General features: G+C 38.7%; 1 protein-coding gene across 1 annotated transcript in view; it reads left to right on the forward strand.

The window, feature by feature from the left end:
* LOC137143063 (regulating synaptic membrane exocytosis protein 1) overlaps positions 1-17521 on the forward strand; it is a 259921-nt gene that overhangs the window by 63073 nt on the left and 179327 nt on the right. The window contains exons 7-13 of the mRNA XM_067532653.1: positions 3852-3964; positions 6711-6841; positions 7659-7830; positions 7962-8118; positions 9251-9322; positions 13820-13973; positions 15747-15872. Coding sequence (XP_067388754.1) covers positions 3852-3964; positions 6711-6841; positions 7659-7830; positions 7962-8118; positions 9251-9322; positions 13820-13973; positions 15747-15872 — 925 coding nt within the window. The remainder of the gene's footprint in view (positions 1-3851; positions 3965-6710; positions 6842-7658; positions 7831-7961; positions 8119-9250; positions 9323-13819; positions 13974-15746; positions 15873-17521) is intronic.

The raw sequence follows: 17521 nt of genomic DNA on the forward strand, positions 1-17521 counted from the left end.
TGGTCCTCTGTGAGCATCTTAGTCTGGGAGCAAATGTTGCCCCCTGCCTCTTACACAGATCCCTAGTATACTGGGTTTTGTGAGAGGGATCAATCTAAGAAAAACTGGAAGGAGAATAATTTCTCTTTGCCAGCAACTTTAGTGCTGGATAATGACTACTGTGCCCCACTGACATCACGACAAGACAAGGGATCTATTTGTCCCCTAAATAGATGTTTGTGCCTATAGATAAAAGTAATATCAGACTTGCTAATTACTTCTCTGCCCCATTATTTCCCCCTAATTCCCTATCCATGCTATGGAAGAGGAAGCCTTTCTGAGTGGCATCTCTGAGGTTTGGCCTTCCCCTGTGTAAGGGTGCTCCACTGCGACCCCTCTGCTTCGGCCACACTCTAGCTTACAAAGACTCTCTGGTTTAGCAGTCACCAGTGCAGTTTATTTACAGTGCGTTTGTGCATCCACCACCTTCATACAATGCTTGGCTAGGGCTAGTAGCCTCTGGGGCTTCTCTGCTCCCTATGAGACACGTTGTCTCCTCTGGCTGGCGCATAAGTCCTACTTAATCAGCTGCCTCCTGTCGGCTAATCAGGTTAGGTGGACAGCTGTCTTCCATTCCCTAATCAAGTACAGGTCCTCCTAACCAGCTCTAATGCACCTTAGTTAGCTGGGACTGGCGAGACAGGGGGCTGGCTAGTGAGTTTCCACCCAGCACTCTGTCACATGCCTTCCCCCCTTTTTGAACCACCAGGTTCCTTCTTCCCCTTCCCCTCCCCCTCCTCCCTCTACCAGAGGGCTCCCTATGGGGAATTCCTCCTTCCTCCTGTGGGCAACCCTCAAACAAGGTTCACTTATCCCCCACCTACAAAACCACACTGAGCAGGGGACGGGCATCCCCATAGGCCTGCCACCACCCACAGGTCCTTGCACCACTCTCAACCTTGCAGCCGCCCCCTGTCATGCTTCCTCATGCTTCCCAGCTGGGACTCCTGGTCAGTGTTCTGGCCCATCAGGCGGGATCTGGGTCTCTCCTTCTTGGGATTACTCCAGGTGGGCTTCTATTGGCTCTTTTTCCTCTATTAGATGGCCCAGGTTGGGCCCTCCTCCGGTACCTGTCTCCTCACTCTCTCCCCCGCTTCACGGGCTATTGGAGGCACTTCTTTCCTTCTTGACTCCAGTCTTGCTGTGTAGGGGTTCTTTCTGTATTGGGGCCTCATGCCCTAGGGGTTTCTACCCCCTTGTTAGGGGAATCCTGTGGATTTTCCCCAGTGGGGTTCCTCCCCCCACCTCCTTTCCGTTTTGGGGAGGGATTCCAGGCTGCACCCACCACTACTGGATAGGACAGTCCCTTCACTACCCCAACCTGTTTCCACCGAAAGCTGCCCAGACCTCAAGAGGCACCTGGGCCATAGGGTACCGCTTCATGTCCCTGTGGACTCATTCCAGATCCAGCTTGACTTCAGGGACCACCTAATGCAACTTCATCAGCCCTCTTCACGCAAGGCCCCTCCAACATTTCCTCCCAACCCTCACGGGATAGTGGGCAGTTCCCTTGCCTCTTCCTTCACTTTTACATTAGTCCAGCCACAGAACTCTGCCAGTCCACACTTCATGTTTGGACAGTCCTGCTTTTTATGTCCCTGTTGGCAGCATTGCCAACCCAATTGCTCAGGCCCCAGAGGGAGCTCTGTGACTGTCCTCCCCTCTCTTTTCCGGCCCCTTTCTGGGGGGCCCTCCCTTTGGGCCCTCCCTTATAGGACCTACCCATTTCTCTGGGAGTATCCACTTCCATGTATACTTTGGTTAGCTTCACGGCCACCTCTGCTATGCTTGGCTGGTGTTGCCTAACCCAGGGCCCCTACATGGGGGGAGGAGAAAGGGTACACTTTACCGGGGCCCAGAGGCCTCAGGGGGCCCAGCCCAGGCAGAAACCACCATTACCATGAAGAAAAAATTGAGGCTAAATTGTAGATCATGCCTGAGGATATTTATAGAAACTTATTTCCCTGTAGCTATGGTCCAGATCTTGTGAGATTTGCTTGAGCCAATCAGAAGCAGTGTTAGAGCAGTCTCAAGCAACATTCTGAACAGTGAGTTGCTGGGCCTGCTGGCCCAGCCCAGGCCCTTCTCTAGAATAGAGAGTGTGCGTTTGTCTCCCATTCTCTAATCAGGTACAGGTCCTCCTTAACAGCTCTAGTGCACCTTAATTAGCTGGGACTGGTGTGACGGGGTTGGCTAGGGAATTACCACCCATCACTCTGTCACACCCTGAATAGAGGAACTTCAGCATTTTGTCCATTATCAATACTATGAATATCATTACTTATTTATATAGTGCCCCAAATATAGTATGTGCTTTCTAAATAAACAAGAAAAGAAAAGATAAGAGCCCTCTCCTGGAGAGCATACAAGCTAAATTTAGACAGACTCCGAGTGGTAACAAACAAGGAGATGATGAAGAGTAAATGAGCCTGATAAGCTTATGCATTTGTTTTGTATATATCTTAGTGTTACTGATTACTAACTTATTTTAAAATCTAATTATTTTAATGTCTAAATAATTCCAGTGCCCGAAGGGTCCAGAAGGAATAAGGACTTATAGGAAATAAAGGGGGAGATGGCATGGTGGTACAAAGAATTGGGCTGGAGGGATGGGGACAAGGAGTGCAAGCAAGAGGAAGGAAGGAACAGAAATAGAACAGACAAATAGAAGCAACATAGTGGGACATGGCAATAGAAATTAATTCAGAGAGTCAGTTAGTTCTGAATAATTCAGTGGTAAAGGAGGCAGAGACAACTAATGGCAGATTCACCCTGATGATGATATGAGAGTCTGGGTTAGATTCTCAGCTGGAGTAAATCAGCATGGGTCCATTGATTTAAATGGAGATATACCATTTATACCAGCTGAGAATCTTGCCCTCTGAGTGTAACTGTGCTGGATAAGAAAAACTGAGATGGTCTGGCTACTGGAGGTACTGAAGTTATATTGCCCTGGCGTTTATGGTGAGCTTGCTGGTGTGGATAGTGAAGTCCCAGGGACCTGATGATTTTAAGAAGCTCAGCAGAAGTCCAGTGGAAATGGGAAGGAGGGGGTTGGAGAACCCTGTTTACTTCTCTGCTGCAACCAGTGTATAGGTACTTCCAGGGGATTAGTAGCCTTTAATAAGCCACACATGGAAGAAAGATGCTTCCACTGGAAGTGGATGGCACCTAATAACTTCTAGGGCCGAGACCTTATCTACACACAAACTTGCACTTGCTTAGGGTATGTCGTCACTCACAGAGACACTGTCGTTGCTGCCTGATCGATTCTTCTGGATCGACTGAGCGGCAGTGGAGAGCCACTCAATCAATCCGGATGTCGACTCAATAAATCCACCCCCGCAAAAAGATGAATGCTGCATTGATGGGAGGGCATTTCCCATTGGCGCTAATTAGAATTTAGGAAGCCAACGGGAGATACGCAAGCTACTCTACATACCTCGCGTATCTCCTGTCGACTGCCACCGAATTTCGCTGCGAGTGCAGACCAGGCCTTAGTTAAACTGGTACAAACACATTTGGATGCTCTTATTTTAGTTGGAGAGGCTTATTTTTGTTTCGCTTAAACCTATTGCTTATTGACTTGAGCCAAACTGAAATTTACCTGACTTAAACTGAAATAGGCATGTCCATACAGCTTTTTGCAGTAGTTTAACTAAATCTGTTTAAAATCATACTTTAAAATAAATAGTGAAACTCTGCATGTAGTCAAGCCCTGAATAATTAGAAAACTAAAGTAATTCACAGATCTAATAAAATTGACTTTAAATCAGTTCTAGGTCTGAGATTTGTTTCTCTCATTCATTTAGGTTCAAGTTCTTTTGAATCTCAGAAGATGGAAAGGCCTTCTATTTCTGTTATTTCTCCAACTAGTCCTGGAGCTCTAAAAGATGCACCACAAGTCCTACCAGGGCAGCTTTCTGTAAGTGTATATTCGTATTCAGAGGGAATACCACTTATTTGTCACAGTATATTTTGTTTGTTTCTGCTAATATTAAGAAATATCTGTTTATATTACAGTGGTGGCCAAACTGCGGCTCTTTTACAGTTAAACTGCTTCTCATGGTCCCCTTATCCTCTCCCCATTATCTGCCTACCAGACTGGGGTGAGGAGCTTGGGGTTTCTGCCCTGCGGCAAGGTGGTGGGGCTAGAGGATTCTGCTCAGCGGGAAGGAGGGTGTCGAAGGGTCAGTACGTTTGGCCACCCCTCCTATATTACATAACATAGGTAATCTATTATCAAGCAAATAATCCATTTGCTGCTACTCTTTCTCTTTCATGTCAGTGTAGGACATTTGAAGAGTTGTATTCTTGGAAGGTCTATTCAGTTCAGTGACACATTTTTATTTATAGGAACATTAGTTCATGTAATTTTCTGTGATGATAATTGAAGTTGTGCATAGAATCATAGAATTATAGAACCATGGGGTTAGAAGCGACCGCAAGGGTCATCTAGTCTAACCCCCACCAAGATGCAGGATTTGTTATGTCTAAACCATCCAAGACAAATGGCTATCCATTTTTCTTTTGAAAACCTCCTTCAAAGTTGCTTCTACAACCTCCCTAAGCAGTCTGTTCCATTGTCCTACTGTTCTTACAGTTAGGAAGCTTTTCCTGGGATTTAATCTAAATATGCTATGCTGTAGTTTGAACTCATTGCCTCTTGTCCTGCCTCTGTGGCAAGAGAGAACAAATTTTCTCCAACTTTTTTATGGCAGCATTTCAATTATTTGAAGACCACTGTTATGTCCCCCAGTAATTGCCTCTTTTCCAAATTAAATGTACCCAGTTCCTTCAGCCTTTGCTCATAAGGCTTACATTCCATTTCTTTGATCAGCTTTGTCACTCACCTCTGGATCCTTTCCAGTTTTTCTACATCCTTTTGAAACTTTGATGATGAAAATTGGACACAGTACTCCAGCTGAGGCCTAATCAGTGCCGAGTAGAGCAATACTATCACCTCCCATGACTTTTTTTTCTTTTTTTGCAACAGCATCACATTGCTGACTCATGTTGAGGTTGTGATCCACCACAACTCCCATATCCTTTTCAGCCATGCTGTTACCAAGCCAGTTATCCCGCATTCTGTATTTGTGCATTTTGGCTTTTCTACCCTAAGTGTAGCACTTTACATTTATCTTTGTTGAGTCTGATTTTGTTGTCTATAGCCCAATTCTCAAACTTATCAGGATCCCTCTGAATTTTAGCTCTCTCCTCCAAAGTGTTGACAGCCCCCTCTAGCTTCGTGTCATCTGCAAATTTGATCAATATACTCTCTATTCCTACATTCAGGTCATTAAATAAAGAAGTTAAACAAAGATGCCACCACAGGACATAACAGTGGAACCTGGTTGGTGCAACTGTGGGAGGTCTCAAGTGGGGATCCACGGGGATCAGTTTTGGGTCCAGTGTTGTTATGTTAGCGTATGCTCAATGTGCACAGCCATTTGATGGCGTCATCATCAGCCAGGTAGAGAGCATGGAAAAAAGTCAATGGGCACTTGTCAAGGATAGGCAACTTAGTCTGAAGTTAACTACAGCTGCATTGTGGGTCATTAGAAAAACCCCATTTAAAAAGGTTGACTGCACAGTTGCCCTGTTGCCTGTTTGAAACTGGTTCAAAGATGACCACAGGTGTCTTGGCAGATCAAAACCTGGCAGACAGATGACTAGGTTAGTGAAGAGAGAGTGATAGATGGAGCCCATCCCAGAACAGTAGTCCTCTTTCCTGTCTTATGAGAGATGTAATGAATGAAATATAGAGTTTGATTTGTACATGATTACAGTGTCTTTAAAGGTATTGGAGTCATTTAGATAGTAATTCTGTCAGATACTAAGCAGAAGACATATTCAGATATGCTCTTATGGTACAAGTATTTTAAGAAATAGCTTGACCCTATTTCTTAGTTTTCATATAAGTACCTGCTAAAGAAGACATTCAGTGCATTCCAACTCAATTTCAAGTATCATTGCAGTACAGATTTCCCACCTAGCACCTAGGGTAGCACTACCAAAGTAAACTCATGCCTATGTAACCCAGCATACTGAATGACGATGTACATAGCATACAGGCTAGAAGGTATAGCTAGCCCACAGCATCCATCTCCAGTATGCAGTAGTCAAATACATATGCTGCTGCTTTCTAAGGACCTGATCCTGCATCAATTGAAGTCAGTGGCCAGTTGTCCCTCCCTTCTCCCCTCAGTACTGTAAGGCTAGATTTGATTCAATGAGTTAGAAACCTAAAAATGTTGGTTATGCCTGAAGAATGAAATAAAGGCATATGGAACTTTTATTAAATAGTCATATTTGTTGAAGAGTGATATTGCCAGAGATTTCATGATCCAATATCTACATTCAAAATCTTTGCATGGTTTGAAAAAAAAGGCTTGGAGAAGTAACTGTCATGGACTCTCTCGTACTGGCTGAGAATCATTTATTTAGTTCATGCAGTTGAGATGGCATGAGTTCTGCTATAAGAAACCAAAAACATCCAAATGGAAATCTCTCACAAAACAGAAAAAAAATCTGTTCTGGAAAACTGTATAAAATGTTGTTAGTCCTTCTGAAAAACATTTTATACTTTGGCTAATTATAGGCAGCAAGAATAATTTTGTATACTTTACTTTCATTTTCATGAATAATTTCTGATAATTTGGATCTTGTAGGTGAAACTGTGGTATGACAAAGTGGGGCATCAGTTAATAGTAAATGTTCTACAAGCAACAGATCTCCCACCTAGAGTAGATGGGCGTCCCAGGAATCCTTATGTAAAGATGTATTTTCTTCCAGATAGAAGGTAATATTTGAAGTGAAAAATGTAACAACTGAACATTTTAAATGTTTTAGATATACTTTAAATGCATGTTTCTCTCATATTTTCCTTTAATAATTTATTGTAATTTAGATTAACCTTAAAAGGTATAAAACTAGCATGCTTCTATGATCAGATAGTATCAAGTTGTAAGTAATTTGCTCCATGGAAAAATGACTGAACCTGGAATACTGCACAGCAGATATGGATCCCTTTTAGATGTAAGTGATCATTAGGCTTGGAAGGAAAAGATTTTTATCAGTAAAATATAAGTAAACTTCGTTTTCACTGTGCAAATATCAACCAATGAAAAATTATTCTCATCAACAATAAGAGGAATTTACAGATAGGCCAAGTAAGAAAAATGCTGCTTGACAACTTATTAGAGTTTGATGTAAGGATATTTACCTTCCATATTTTGACATGTGATGTTGACAATTTGTGTTTCAGTGATTATACAACTTTTTCAATCTCAACGTCTAATGTCATTAAATAGTTATTGCCTATCCCTTCATTATCTGGTCCCCTCCCGCTCCATAATTTCCCACAATTGTGAAAATTCAAAAATGCTTAAAATCTGTAATTTTATATAACTGTGAAAATGTAAATAGATAAATATAGAAAAAATGCTTTAAAATAAACATTGATCATAACATCATAATTAAAAAAATTGAATGCTGTCAAGCCTACTGATCATGATATTTAAGATCAGAAAGGATGAAAGCAATAATAGTCTTGGTTACTAGATGGCAGTATGTGACCTGTTTCTGCATTATAATTTACAAGAATGTTTATGTTTCAGTGATAAAAGTAAAAGGAGGACCAAAACGGTAAAGAAAAGCCTAGAACCAAAATGGAACCAAACTTTTCTCTATTCACATGTACATCGTAGAGATTTTAGAGAACGAATGTTAGAAATAACCGTTTGGGATCAGCCAAGAGTACAAGAAGAAGAGAGTGAATTTCTTGGAGAGGTGATATATATAATGGCATTTCAAATTAGTTATATTTTAAGCATATAAGAAACTTCTAAAAAATGTGTGTATTTTAAAAAATAATGCTATGCAGTTTTAAACTAAGATTAAGTTCGATAAATTTCCCCTAGATCCTTATAGAGCTGGAGACAGCACTTTTAGATGATGAACCACATTGGTATAAGCTGCAGACACATGATGAATCCTCACTACCTCTGCCTCAGCCATCACCTTTCATGCCAAGGAGACATGTCCATGGTGGAGAAAGCACTAGCAAAAAATTACAAAGTAGGTCCAAATGCCATCACTGTCTTTTTTCAGATTTAATTTGGGAATGATTTATGATAATCCGTTATGATGTAATAATGTTTAAATGAAGTTTTAGAAACCATAGTCAAAAATAAAGATATTCTTTCCAAAACATAACCATAAATACAATTGGAAATGGAAAAACTATTACATTTCCTATTCAGCCCCCAAGTGTACAACTTCCAGGTTCGCAAAATTTGTTGAAATTAGTTTGATTTTGCTAGTAAAATATGATTGCTAAAATATTAGTTTTTGCATAGTTGTCTTTGCTAATCACTGAGTTGAAGTTATGATTTTAACAAGCTAATTGGGATGTTTTTACGATTACTAAATGTTGGGTCTTTTAAAAAAACAAACAAAAAAAACCCAACCAACCAACCAAAAAAAAAACAAAACTTCAAGGACCCTGTAGTCTGTGAGCAGTTTTTAAGTATATTGATAGTTTCAACTTCCAACACACTTATTGTATAATCAGATATAAAACTTACTTTTGCAGCACAGAAAGTGTTTGGGAAGATGAAAATCACAAAATAGTACAATATGTCAAAACCTGTCCTCTGATCAGGCATTATTTTTTGAGACTTCAAATCTGAAAACAATTGTTTTTAAAAAGTGGCATTTCTCAAGGCCATAATATCCCAAGGCTTGTATAGTAGGAATTGAAATAACTGCTATATGAAAATAGATGCAACCTGTAGCCTCTACTTGATCATTTTAACTTAAATTAAATTACATTTTAAAAATATGAAAAAAATAGGGAATAAATTCTAAAGATATTTTTCCAGCTTTTTTTCCTGATCTTTATTATAATTATTATTAATAAGAGTAAGGAAATTGATAAATTTCAGCCAGAGCATAACTATGTAATTGATGCACTCTTAGTCGCTTAAGCAACTAGATACTGTAGAAATCTGTGCATAAAAAAATAAGCATATAGATATCAGACTATGCCCTCATTCTAAATTCAGTTTAATTCTCATTTCATATTGTTTAAATATAAAATTATCCTATGTTTGTAGCTAAGGAATAACTAGAGTATTATGTAAACATATTTTTACATTTTACAATACAACCAGATATACAGGTATTTATTTGCCTTACTGTTGTGCAGGATCTCAGCGAATCAGTGATAGTGACATCTCAGATTATGATGTTGATGATGGTATTGGAGTAGTTCCTCCAGGTGCGTGGGTGAAGAGCATGGTCCTGCTTCTTTTTGCTGTTGCTTTTTCCCCCCACTCTAATTTTCCAGACTCCTTCAGGATGCTGATTTTGGAGATTGTATTATGGAGAAAACATTATGACTAATTACTCTATGGTGTCTTTCCTTCTAAATTACAGTGAATTAAAATGTACTTTTATGTACTAATTAATATTTCTGTTTAGATGTGAATGTTTGAATTTTTCATTAGATGGTTCAAAGTTGTTTTTATGTTACTTCACAATGCTCTGAGCATAAGTGAAACTACAATTTTAATTCAAATAGAGTTAAAAATACTAATTAAAATTTCAATTTCCATTGCATTTTTTTTATTTTGCTTCTTGCTTGAAATCCAGATATAATGCAATCCTCCATGGAATATATTTAAAATGCATGGTTATAAATTAAAATGCATGTGGCATGGCTATATCTTTTATACTTTTCATAAGCATTCATGAATTATCATTACCGTAAATGTGCATAAATGTATAAATATAGAGAGAGAATATCTTGAACCCACTTTAGGGTAGAACCCCTTATATATTCAATATAATTTTGGGGCTTAATTTAGATACCATATCTTTAGTATATTTCATTTGACGGTTGCCATAAATCACAAAATTAAAACTCTCCTTCGTGAGAGATTTAGTAAAGAATTGCTATTGACCCACCAATGCTAAATCAGGTTTTCTATGTAAAAATTACTTGTAAAAGTGACTGAAAACAATTAAAATCTGGTGGTATTTGAGAAGTTCTCCTTATTAATCTATTATTAAAATAACCTACAAAAAGCAGTTATTCATTGCATTTTAGCCATTCATGTGAAATATCACTGAATTGCTAAACTCTGCTCTCAGTTACACCAATGTAAAGCAATTGCACTTTAATAGGGTTCCGCCCGAGTAACCAAGAAGAGAATTTGTCCCAATATCCATAGCTCTAGTATTACATTTAATGGAATGATTATCTTCATTCTTTCATCAATTGAAATAGAAAAAATATTTTAAATAAAATTATTACCATCATTTTTTCACCTTATTTTTTATTTTTTCCCTTTTGCAACTGGGGGCATAGATAGTGGCATGTGTGAGCCCTTGCTCATCTCTCAGGCTGCACTATTGCTTATTAAAACTATGGGGCTTTTCACCTACCAATTCATTCTGGGCAACAATTCCCCATCTGCAATGACCTATTTTTCATCCCGCAAAGCAGCCTTTCAAAATGTATATGACAACTGCTCTCATTAGGGTAGATTTTTCAAAGGCTCAAATAGCACTTAGGTGTTTAAGTCCCACTGAAAGACATTAGGAGTTGGATACCAAAGTGTGCTATTGTGCCTTTGAAAAATTCGTGAGCCGTATGTAACTTGGGCCTTTGCTGTCTCAGAGACCACTTTCTGCCTTTGAAGTCTCTGTCATCCATGACAGTTGAGTTGATACTTGAGCTAACGGTCGCTAAATTAAAACGTGAGTAGGCTAGCTGGAAGAAACTGGTTTCCAAACTAGTTCTACCAGCTCATGAAAACCTGTTTCTGACAGAGCCCAAATTAACTGGCCTTCAGAACTTAATGTGTATATCCTGTTTCATTCCTTTGACATGTGTTGGATATGGGTGAGAGAGACTGTAGAGTTGGTTTCCTTCTAGTTTCTGTCTGGAAAAGTGTGTATACATATTCATACATATGTGAAGTTATGTGTTTTACTACATTTGTGCATGCAGCCTGAACTCTTATGAAAGGGCAAATTTTATAAAAGTTAAAAAAAAAATAAGGAGCTTGTAAGGCAGGTGCAATACTGAACTTATATTGAGACACACAAGTTAGAATTAAACTTCAGGTGAGGCTCAACTCTGCTGCTGGAGTTGGAAAACATTGTTAGTATTCTGCATCACTCTCAGATTGCCTGGGAAGCTAAATCCCCAAATTGCTTTTGAACATAAATTTCACACATGCAGTATCAGATGGCTGTTGGGTTGGAGACATCTGTGAAGTGATAACAAGATAATTAAACAAAGCTAAAGGATGTGTGTGTAAGGTATGGTCCTTTAAATGAGTCTTTTTTGCTATACTTTAGTCTCTTTTTCTTTTCTTTTTTTCTCTTTCCATCTTGTCTGATTGTCTGATTCAGTGCGATTGTAATGGCATCCAAACTTTACTTTTGAAATTTGCTATCAGACAATCTACAAATGAGGAAAAACAAATAGGATCCCATATTTTGTTGCTTTATTCTAACCTGTTTGTCTTAAAGAGAGATTTACAAATGATGTATTCCAGACTTTGAAACAGTATATCATGTGTGGAATCAAACACATATTTAGCAGAGATACAATATCCGGTCATAAGGTTGATTTCAAGTTTCTAGATAGATGACTGACACAAAATGGCTGCCACTGACATAGTGGATCGCTCCCACTTTGATGACATTCTTGTTCTCGTGGTTCTCTTCCTATCTCTCCATTTTCATTTTTATGTCTGTTGGGAGTTCCTCCTTCCTGTCTGTCTTGAGTCTCAGGGTTTTTTCCTTGACCTCTTCACCCCCTGCACCCTTTCACTGAGCAAGCTCATCTAGTCACACAACATCAGCTCCCTCCTCTATGTTGATCATTTACACTAAATGCAGGGGGGAAACTCCCATTGTCTTTAATGGGGCCAGGAATTCACCCTACCCCTAACCCTCAAACTACTTTACTTCATTCAGATTCAAACCTACACTTGCTTTTCCAACATCGCTTCCTGGAATTCCCACTGACAACATAGGTGCTGGAACTAGGGGTGCGGGGGTTGCTGCCGCACCCTCTGGCTTGAAGTGGTTTACATTATATACAGGGTTTACAGTTTGGTTCAATGGCTCTCCACGCCCCCATTACAAGAATTGCTCCAGCACCCTGACTGCCAAATCTTTTAAGACCAGGTACTGCCACCCTTACTCACACTGAGTAAGTAGAACCTTGCTTCTTTAGCAGTGCTATTGACTACAACAGCACTAGTCTGAGATTAATATGTTCCTCAACATGAGCAAGGGTGGCACAATCTCGCCTATAATGGGTTAGAAAATTGAATTTCTTTTTTTCCTTCCAAGCTCACTCTTCTTCCCTTTGCTAGCTCAGCGGTTACATTACCAACTGTATTGTTGTGATGGTAATTCTGAAGCTCTATGCTAGATTAAAGGTATTTTTACCATTGTTAATTGTTTCTTGGCATTGAAGAAACAATGCCAAAATACTACAGAATACGGGAAAGTGTTGTTTTAAGGGACCTGTCATCTTTGGCTGTTATATGTTTCTGTAGTATTTAACATCTCACTAGCATGTGACTACAGAACCTGGGTTGACTTTTAAAACTGACAACACAGTTGTTCAAAATGAGTTTCTCTTTCCACTCTGTTGCTAAAGCTGGAATTCAGATTGTTCCTTGCAATAGCTAATGATTTCCCAAAGATCTAAAACAGTTCCCTAGCTTTTATTCAGATCTGCCATGTGCTCAATTGTTGCATGAGATTGCAAGCTCTATGAGTTGGGAAGAACATGCTGATATCTCTGGTTTGTATAGAGCATAGTACAGTGTATCCACAATCCTCTTGGGGAGCTTTTGCTACTGCCATAATGTAAATTATGAAGAACAAAAATTAAATGCTGAATACTCCTCTTGATAGTTAAATGAACAAGAAGCTGCTGCTCAAGTATTCTTGTTTGGAAATGTTAATAAAAGCAATTTTTAAAACTGGACAAACATCCTGATAATGGTTTTCAATTCTAAGCAATTTAAAAAAAAATTACTTAGCAAACTATTTGCTGTTCATTCATAGTATTCACAGGAAAATTACTTATGCAAAATCTGTGGGATCCAGTTACTATGGGTACTGTAATGTCAATACTTTTATGTTAGTTGCTAGTTGTTATAAAGTGGCTCTGGTCAGGTTCACTTAGGGCTTGGCTGAAATTGGCTCTGGGAGACATCTCTCTATCTCAGGGGCGTTCTTCTGTTCCATACCAACAGCTGCTCCCATTCATGGTCGGCAGGTAGTTTAGATGAAAATGACCTAAATTGCTTGGATGTCATAAAACAAACACTGAAGGGGGTTGGGGTTCATAGTGTAACACAATTACCATGTCACTTGAAGAAGTGACCTCCAGTGAGCAGTAAAACCTAAAGCATTAGATTTTAGGTAATATCCCCCAGTTCAAGTGACTTATTCAATCTTCCTGGAATTTGATCTTCAATTCCCTCCCTGGTAATATCCCAGTGTGCACCCAAACTCCTCTCAGTTTCTCTGCCTCTATACATATACACACATTACATTTAAAGGTAATGCTAGTAATTAATCCTGGCTGCATGACATTTCAGGATTTACAATAGCTAAATGACTACTTGAGAATCTTGTAATCATTTAGATGTGCTTTCCTGGAAAGACCAACCTTACCTGAATGGATTGCAGACCCAGATCCTTACTGTCTAATGTCGTTTTGTTGCACTTTTACCAGTAGGTTATAGATCTAATAGAGAAAGTAGATCTACAACGTTAACTGTGCCAGAACAGCAAAGAACAACACATCATCGGTCACGATCTGTATCTCCTCACCGTGGTGATGATCAGGGCAGGACCCGTTCACGTTTACCAAATGTGCCATTACAGAGGTAGGGTTCACAAGTTAGCAGCATTAGTTACTGAAACACTTTGTGATTTGAATTTTATGTAACCAATCAGAGGTTCTGTCACTTTTATCTGATTGAACTGTTAATTATTTTTTACAGTGTATTACTTTTTCTTCATATTTTAGTTTAATATTGAAGCATATAAATTGTTGGAAGCCTAAACTACATCCTCATTCCTCTATTTAAACCTCTAATCAGATTGCTCACTTGTTAATTGGAATGCTGTAACGCTCGTCTTTCCTTACCTGATATCCTCTCTACTGTTTATCATTTTGCTCATTGTGTTGTATCTAAAATTTAGATTGGGAGCTCTTTCAGGAGAGTCTGTGCCACCTTGGGTACTATACATAATAAATAATAATATACAATTAATAACCATGAATGAACTGATTTTGCAAATAAGAGTAAACTGAAGTTACCAATTCCTACAAATTACATTCTAAGATTCTTCTTCTGTGATTTTTTTTTTAGTTAGATTAGTCAAATATGTTATTGTTTTCTAAGATATTTAATATAAGTTATATGTCAGAGCAATTATAACATTTAGACTGGCTATAAAGTTAAGTATATGTTTTATGTGTGCAAAACTTCTGGCAGGCAACATGTAATGGATAAGTTAATCTCTCTTGGTATTTTTCTTCTTTACATTCATAAAAAAGTGTTGTATGCTTTACATTTTCAGATGTAGACATTGCCAGGATTGGTAGACTCATGTGCTGGCCCTACAATGACTTAGTCCAGAGTAGCACCAGATTCTCTGTCCCATCAAAGTGAGCTGACTGCAAAGGTCTTTCCAGACCTTACAGTGGGATACAGAGTTCCACTTAAGAAATCTGATTCTCCATAGCACAGGCTGTGAGACTGACCAGTCTTTTTGCTCCTCATACCTATCTGAAAGGCCACACAACGCTTCACTTCCCTTTTACAAAACAGAAGTTTGTGCTCTTCTTGAAAAATCAGTCAGTAACTTTCAGTCTGTCAGCAAAACACAGACACAAACATTGAAATTCAGTAAAAACATACAGCTTGATTCATCCCCGCTGGCACAGTTTGGTCCCTCCTGTAAGAGTGGCAGTTACAGCCCCTAATGGGGAGTGGGGATCAGCCCTTCAGGAGTTAAGTGGCGTTTCCATGGCTGCTCTTCCTCAGGAATTTCACCGTAGGAAGAGAGATTTTAAATCAGACTCCATAGCAGGTCAGAAGCTGCCGTGTACAAGATATACACAGTCACAGCATCTTCCTATGCAGTGCCATGCACTTTGGGGATAATGCAGACTACCTGTGATTTACCCTGTCCCACTCTAACCTTTGCTGAAGGGTAGTCACAGACATCTCTTTGTGCTGCAAGGACTTTCCGCTGCCCAGGGTTCTCAGCCAGGGACTCTACTTTTGGAAACCTAGGTATGAAACTATAAATCCAGAAGCTCAAAAATGAATTCTTGCTAACTGTTTTCTCAAACTAGTCCCTAAGTACAGGAACACGATTCCCATTAACATTGCTGAGTGTTCTGTGTGCACAAAGAATTTAATTCTAAAAGGGTACAATTTATTGTTATCCATGTGAAAGACAGTTTTTTCCAAAGAGTAAATATTTTTGAAAAGTCATATATTAACAGTTTATTGAGGAGAAACTTTCCATAGGGCAACTTATATTGTAGCCTGTTAAACTGTATTAACTACGGGGAGAAGAAAACCATCATACATATATATACATGTATATATATATATATATATATATTATATAAACACTTTTAGGAGTTTAGATGAAATTCATCAAATGAGAAGATCACGTTCTCCAACTAGACACCATGATGCCTCCCGAAGTCCAATTGATCGCAGGTCCAGAGACATGGATAGTCAGTATTTGTCAGATCACGAAAGGTACGTTTTCAACTTAAACTTATGAACATATATAAAAGTGTCTTTGTCTTTTCGGCTAGTGTTTGATGTACTGTAGAAAACTGCATGTTTGGTTTCTAATGGGAAAGGGGAAAGGAATGGTCATAACTGATAAAAACAATCATGATTATGACACAGTACGACTGTATTTAAACCAAAATATACATTAGTGGACTGAAGGTGCTTTTATCAGTATTAGGCAACAGATAAGGAATATATTCTGTATTCATAGTGAAAATAATTTTTGTAGCATAAAATATGAAAAGAGGAAGAAAGAATAAACCAGTAATTTTGCCTAGTTTATGCCTAAGAAATCATAAAAACAAATTGTGGTTCAGTACTTGGACACATAATGGTGACTCTGGTTGTCCAAATTTGTGGGTCACTTAATTGTTTTGTGGGTAAACATCATATAGCTAAATCATAGTGGGCCATATTCTGCCACTCTTAATTTGTCAATAGTCCTATTGAAATCAGTGTGAGTAAGGGTGACAAAATCAGTCCCAGTGTTACTATTTTAAAATGATTCCTCAAGTCTACTATGAACAATGACATCTGTGGAGAAATAGGTTACAAGAATAAAACTGCAAATATTTCTGGAACTTTTGTCCAGTTTTAAAGCAACATAGTAATTTAATAGCAAATGACTTCTGCAGTGATCCCTAATTCAGTTTCGTATATGATCTTGCCTTTTTAAATTTGAAATGAGATAACTTACATCTAGGCATTAATAAGTTTTGTTGATAGTTTTAATTTTTTTAGACTTGTTTTACTATGGCATACAACAAAAATAGGCAAGAAATAGGTACAGAATTGTAGAAGTTGGATTGTGCTATTGATTTTTTTTTAGAGGTGAATCAAAATGCTTTTTAATTATAATAAAATCTGTTTTATTATTAAGACAATAACACTGCAGTGTTTTCCTCCTACTATGTATGTTTCGTTTTATTCTTTATTATGAAGTAGTTATATACTCAATAAACATATTTTTCAAAAATATGTTTTATTGAACATGTTCCATAGTGTTTTTCTTATTTAGCAGAGGTTAAAAAGGGGGGAACATTAAAGGACGACCTATATTCCTAGGCACAAATGTAGACAATTAAAGTGTATGTAAAATATCCCACACTCAGATATAAAAATCCTGCCTTTATTCTTGGATCATATTTACAACTCCTGCCTTCCTGCTTGAATGGAAAGGTTTGCAGGTTCCGCTCTGATGTTTTCTGGAGCAGACGCCATCAGAGCAGATCCAAGGGAGGGGTGCGGCATGGTGGGACTCTGACTAGGATAAGAGAGCTTTCCATTCTCTTCTTGTTTTAAGAAGCCAGCTTTTGAGGGATAGATGAGATGGGTGGGTGTTGTTTACCCTGTGTGGCTCCTGTACCTCTTCCAGGAGTTCCTTCTCCCAAAAACAACTGCTTCAACAGTCTCATTTCCCCTCCCACCCTCCCCCCAATAAACTTCTGCTTTGGAAAGCGTTATACAACTCTTGTATATTTATCTCTAGTGGTGGGTCCCATCAGAACCACATACTTATAAATGAGTAAGACAGACATCTTAAGGGGGAGCCTATTGCAGTTGCTGCCAAGAAAGAAAGTTAGGAATTTGAAGAGCCTGTACTTGATATG

Source organism: Emydura macquarii, unplaced genomic scaffold, assembly GCF_026122565.2.
Source record: "Emydura macquarii macquarii isolate MOO-44397 ecotype Brisbane River unplaced genomic scaffold, CSIRO-AGI_Emac_v2 contig_3295, whole genome shotgun sequence".
In the NCBI taxonomy this organism is placed as follows: Eukaryota; Metazoa; Chordata; order Testudines; family Chelidae; genus Emydura; species Emydura macquarii.